Raw genomic sequence first — 6,054 nt, forward strand, 5'->3', positions numbered from 1 at the left:
CTTGTTATATTTTGAAACGCGAAGTGGGGAAATTTCTCTGTTCTATTTCAGCCTGTGGAAAAGGCCACAGCCGAGCGGGAACGAGAGGCAGAAAGGGAACGGGACCGACACTCGCCCTTTGGCCAGCGGCACCTGCACACGCATCACCACACCCACGTTGGCATGGGTTACCCGCTAATCCCTGGTCAATATGACCCTTTCCAAGGTCAGCAGCTCGATCATTACTGTGTCTTTTTTCATTGTGCTTTGGAAAACAGTTGCTAAAAACTACCTGTCATGGTTTTAAAATAAAATTATTGAACTTTGAATTAACATTAGCTCTGGGGAGGATTCTTAACACTTATTTCCTAGCATTGCCCACTGACACAGCTAAGGCTGTTCCCACATCTTTGTATTCTATTGAGACATGAAATGGCTACCAGTTAATAATTGTCACTGGTTGATGTTATCTGAGGCTTACTGCTATCTCACAGGCTGAGGGTGGCGGCCAGTGTCTGGGGCACTGAATATAACAATCAGAAGATCAGATACTGACTTCAGGAAAATTGGAAAGAAAATGAGGGATTGTGGGAGGTTTGGGGGAAGTATTTTTGTCCTGACATCTGCAGGCCCTTTAAGTCACTCTTTTCCCATGCAAGTAATGGGAGTGAGGTGACCACGTTTAACACTTTATAATCGAACTCAAGGACTCTTCACAGCCCTTCACGCTGTGACTTTCACCAAAGATGAGAGTCGAGAAGAAGGGTTTTGTTTTGTTTTTTGCTTTTATTAGTACATTATAGTTACACATAATAATTGGATTCATTTTGACAAAATCATAGGTGCATAGAATTTAATTTACTCCATTTCAATCCCTGTTGATCCCCTCTTTCTCTTTCTTTCTCCTTTCCCCATTTCCTCTTCCTCTAACCTACTGGTTTTCCTTTCCCTCATTTATTTTTAGTTGGTCCTTTTAAAGGTGGACTCCATTATGGTATATTCATACATTCACATAGCATAGTAAAGAGCCACAGAATTGACATGGTGGAGCTGTCAGTCCATGGGGTATTTGTTGAGCATGTATTTTTTCTCCCATTGTTACCAGTGAGCACCAGTACTGCCCAGGAGGAAGAGGCTAGGCTGCAATGCTCATCACTCCAGAAATGTTTGGAATCAAATTGGTAGGAAAATAGATTTTCTTCAAAGTTAGCTTTGAAGGAAGATAGAAGAAACTTATGGTTTCAGAAAGCTGTCTTCAAAATCTCTGAACACTAGTGAAGCCTTTGAGGCAGCAAAATGGGACAAAAGGCAGGAAGTAGACATAGATTTAGCCAGCCTGTGCTGCACACGCCTGGGGAGGGGACAGTCTCCACTCAGCCTCCTTGCTGCATTAGGCCACAGGAACAGCCCTTCGGCCTCCGTTCTTAGCTGGAGCAAGTTTTTCTCAGTTCAGAAGGTCCTCCAAATTCAGTCTGTTTCACCGTCTTTGTCACTTCAGAAGGGGTTGGTCACAGTCTTTACCAACAGATCCACCCACCTAGTATCTGGCTGTCTTGTCAGCTCAGACTGTCATTTACAACATACCACAGATTGCATGGACTCAAATAGCAGACGCTTGTTTCTCACAGGTCTGGGAGTGGGCATTGGAGATCTCAGTGGGTTTCTGGTGAGGCTGTCTTACTGACTTGTGCCACATAACCACTCCACGGGCAGGAGGCAAGCACTCAGGTTCTTCAGAGGACACTAATCCTGTCACATGAGGATAAGGCCCTTCTGACTTCATTTTACTTCAATCACCTCCTAACAGGCCCTGTTTTCAAATACACGCAAATTGTGGGCTCAGGCTTCACCACAGGAATTTTAGGAGGACACAGTTCAGTCACTAATAGGGACCAAGTTGCATGTTACCTGCTGTATGAATGTAAAGCAAAATATTATGTTTACAAATGTGAAGGGACCAGCCTTGTTTATTCAGCTCTCGTTGCTTGGTGTCAAGCAGTGGTGTTAAAAGAGAACATCTCGGTTTCCTAAACAACTTGTATTGAGTGTGATAAGAACTTGGAACAGAAAGAGATTTTGTTTCTAGCACATCACATCTATGTGAATGAATGTGAGCAGAGTATGCTGTCACTTTCTATATGTTATTATTTACTGTAGCTGTTACTGTAATGTCCTAAATTACCTCTGGGAAAGGAAACTTTGTCCAAGTAGAGGACACAGAAGGAGAGTTATCTTCCCTAGGTTTACTTTGTTTACTCTCATTTTACCCAGGACTATTTTCTGTAGAATTTAGAAGAACCTGGATTAGGCAACTTAATACCATCTGGAGCTGTTACAGTGTCTGCTACCTTTGTTTTATGGATTAAGACTAAGAACTTCTAAGTTTGATTTACTGATTCCATGTACTTTGTAGGATGGATTATGGCAAATCACTGGGAAGAATGTTAAAGTGATCAAAGTTATTGTAAAAGTATCGTATTCTAAGGCAGCAAGTAGCATGTTGCTACTATAATTCACTGTGACTTTTGATTCCTATTGTTACCTGGTACCCATTATTTCTCCTGAGCTTCCTATTCCAGGATGCATGCAAACCATTTAGCACCATGCAGAGCCTGGGAGATGGAATGCTCTATCCCTGAATAGCTATTAAGGAAACCACAGAGGATTCAATAAAGGAATAGATATTGGTTAGACCAAGTGGCTTGTACTCTGTCCTTACTGCATGAGACATTTCATGTGTTTAGGAAAGGACAAATTGCTGCTACAGGGTCTGCAGCCTTTGCCACTGGGCCTGTATCTACTCTTATCTTTCTAAATGTCACGGAGACCCCACATTTTTTCGCCCAGCAGGCTTGACCTCTGCTGCCCTCGTTGCCTCTCAGCAGGTGGCTGCCCAGGCATCTGCATCAGGAATGTTTCCTGCACAAAGAAGGTAAATATTCTCTATGTTTGCAGTTATTTTTCTAGGCAGAGACATCTTAATGTTTTTGAGGAAGCAAGTCCAGGTTTTTCAGATGAAAACCTTAGTTCCCTGGTTTTTTGTTGTTTTTTGTTTTTGTTTTTGTTTTTAATCATTGTAATCAATGGGTTTATTTGGCTAGTATGATTCGTGGTACAACTTAAGTTCCAGGAACTTCGTTTTATAAATGTAAGGTGGATTGGTAAAGAGTCGATTGGTTTTTAGGCAGTTGAACTTTTCTTAGTTTATCCTCACAGCTTTGTTAAAATGACCCTTGTTTTCTCATATTTTAGAATAAAATTGCAAATGGAAAACTGTATTATCCAAATGCTGGATGTTTCTTCTATGATTTTTAATCACTCCTCAAGTTATTTTAAGAAGGAAAATAGTTTAAAGGAATTTCATGATTAATATAAAATTAACATTTTTCACAAAATGTACTTCATAGCCTGCTTTTAATTTGCTTTTTCTGGAATTGAATCCTACAAATGGAGTAGACTCTCAGTCTCAGTATTTTCAGTGTCAAATGTTGGTTGAACTCTATGCTAACATATGCTTTTCTTTTGCAGAGAATAACAGGATTGGAAGTGTACGGTGTCATGTGACTGGATCACATGGGGAAGCGCTTTATACAGACATCAGTTCCATGGTGTTAATTTGAAATGCCTTAATGGCAGGCAAAAACCAGTCATTTCATTTTTGTAAATTACAGATTTTATCACAGAGTAACAAATGTTGCTGTAATTAAACTTCTGTTTTATATATATATACGTATACATATCTGTATATATACATATACATATATATATATACATATATATATATATATATATATTCTTTACTTTTTGTATCAGTAACCAGGCTCGCACACACAGGGTCTGCTGCCAAGTCGCAAACCACTCAGTAAAGGAAATAAAAAATGTATTTGTCACGTTGAAAAGTGTTAGCCACGAAAGGCTGCTTACTTTCTTTTCCTTTCCTTTGAAATTGTAAATAAATAATGTTATGTATCAGTGTGCCTGAACCTTGCATATCCTTCATATATTTCCTGTAAGCCCCTCAGAAAGGCGAACTGTGATGATGACACTTTGGTACAATTTAGATGTCTAATTGGTGGCTCCTGTTAAAGACGCATCAGTGTAAAATGTTCCTGTAGTCACTGTTTGTACTTGTGTATTGTGAGGAAAAAAAAAAAAAAAAAAAAACCTTTTGGAAGGCATGGGGTTGCCAGTACCACAAAAACTGTGTTGTATATAATGTAAAGATTAAAATGGGGAAATAATGAGCATCTGTGAATAATGAGGTGTCATTTTTTGATAATCTTGAATGGCAAATAACCCAATAGCCTGCATACCAGAGACATCTGTGATTGTTCTATTACTTGAATAGTCCTGCAGTCCTTTTTTTCTTCTTCTACTTCTTCCTTTTTTTTTTTTCTTTTTTTTTTTTTTAATGTTTACAATTATCCAGTTTTAGAAGAGAGACTTTAACGCCATTGCCTGGTTACTTGTTTTATGCTGTAATCTAGTTTATTTTATGTAAAATGTATATTGAATGCTTTCCTTTTTTATACCTGCCTTAAATAATTTGGCAATCAGAATTAAAAAGGTTTTGTTTTTTTTTTTATAATGGCTTCTTGTCTGTCTCATGTTATTTCTTGCTGGCTGGTAGTGATACTGACTTTCGAAGAAGGGTTTCCTAATACTGTGAGTGTATACGGTATAAGGCAAAGATAACTTTTCTTATATGATACCCAGGTATAGTAAACAAATAAAAATATTTCATTCAGCGAATATATACATACTTAAGGGATATTTACTTCAAAATTTGGAAGTATCACTACAAATCTGTAGGTCCAGGTTTCTTCAGCAGGGAATGTTTTTCCAAAGGATATAGATTTTGTGACTTGCGAATAGTAGATAAAACATGTAAAAAGTCAGTCAGCTAGCTGCCACTAAATTGATTTACTGGAATATTTTATACCAAATTTTAATTTTTTTCTTTCTTGCTTTCCTTCTTCCATCCCTCCCTTCCTTCCTTCCTTCTTTCCATGCAACAAATAGCTACTGAGCGCCTGTTCTGTTCTAGGCACTGGCACCAGGGTGCTGGGATACATTGCAATGAACAAAGCAATGAAAATTCCTGTCCTCATAGAGCTTGAATTTTCTAATGAGTTAGGGTAAACATAATAAAACGTAGATAGAGCTTGCATTTTCTAATGTGTGAGGTAAGCATACAATAAATTTAAGTACTATGTAAAGTATGTTAGTCCGATAAATGCTTTGAAGAAAAAGAGAGGATGATGGTGGATGGTGGGTAGGGGTGGGGATCTGGCTAATAGAGAAGCCCGAGAGAAGGCTTCACTAAAGGGATGAGGAAAGGGATCCATGCACACTTCTAGGGGGAAAGCTGTGCAGCTAGATGGAAAAGCAAGTACAGAAGTCAGTCCTTCTGTAGGAGAGCACTCTGTGGGTGGGACGGTTGATTTCATTTGTTCATTCTAGCTGGAAGCTCTTAAATTTTTATGACTACTATAATTGTTAATGACAGTTCTACTGCTTGGTTTACTAAAAAGTTCTTTAAGTTGACAATTTGTTTTCCTATAATTTGGTTAGTTATTCTTTAAAGAGCTTTACTTCACAAGTGAATTGATTTTTGCAATTGAAAAGAGATGTTTCCTCTGCTTTTGAAAAACTACCTTAAAGTATTGGCATTTGCTTCTAGCTTTACAGATCTACTCCATGTTCCTCATAGATTTCAGTAGGAGGATTTTTTTTTTTTCTAATTTTCAGTTTATTTTGCTTTTGAGTTTCCTCCACATTGTCATTTATAAAAATGTTTGCGTTATTTATTCCTGCAATAAGAGCACTTCACATATTTTTCATCTTTTTTATAAACCATCAAAAAAAATTTTTTTAGTTTTTAAATCACATCTTGATAGTCTTCAGACTTAACTGTATTTGTCTTATACAGTTTATCAAGCATGTTTACTCTGTTCAGAAAACCAGAATAGCATTTATAGTGTGCAGTTCTGTCCATAGTCTTTAGGCTGCTTTAGTTCCTGACCAGTCCCTTAACTGCAGAAACACAGGAGCAGAACTAAGGTCAACTTACAT

At 37.9% G+C, this 6,054-nt stretch overlaps 1 protein-coding gene across 6 annotated transcripts in view; it reads left to right on the forward strand.

Annotated features, from left to right (window-relative positions):
* Znf608 (zinc finger protein 608) overlaps positions 1 to 4,121 on the forward strand; it is a 105,158-nt gene extending 101,037 nt beyond the window's left edge. For 4 of the 6 annotated variants that reach the window (XM_047556240.1, XM_047556244.1, XM_047556239.1 and 1 more), the window contains 3 exons: positions 52 to 205; positions 2,827 to 2,911; positions 3,508 to 4,121. In XM_047556240.1, the coding sequence (XP_047412196.1) occupies positions 52 to 205; positions 2,827 to 2,911; positions 3,508 to 3,514 (246 nt within the window). In that variant the 3' untranslated portion in view covers positions 3,515 to 4,121. Of the gene's footprint in view, positions 1 to 51; positions 206 to 2,826; positions 2,916 to 3,507 lie in introns of those variants that run through there. The other 2 variants (XM_047556242.1, XM_047556243.1) reach the window with 2 other exon arrangements.
* Positions 4,122 to 6,054: the final 1,933 nt, after the last annotated feature.

This window comes from Sciurus carolinensis, chromosome 6 (genome assembly GCF_902686445.1).
Source record: "Sciurus carolinensis chromosome 6, mSciCar1.2, whole genome shotgun sequence".
Taxonomy (NCBI): Eukaryota; Metazoa; Chordata; class Mammalia; order Rodentia; family Sciuridae; genus Sciurus; species Sciurus carolinensis.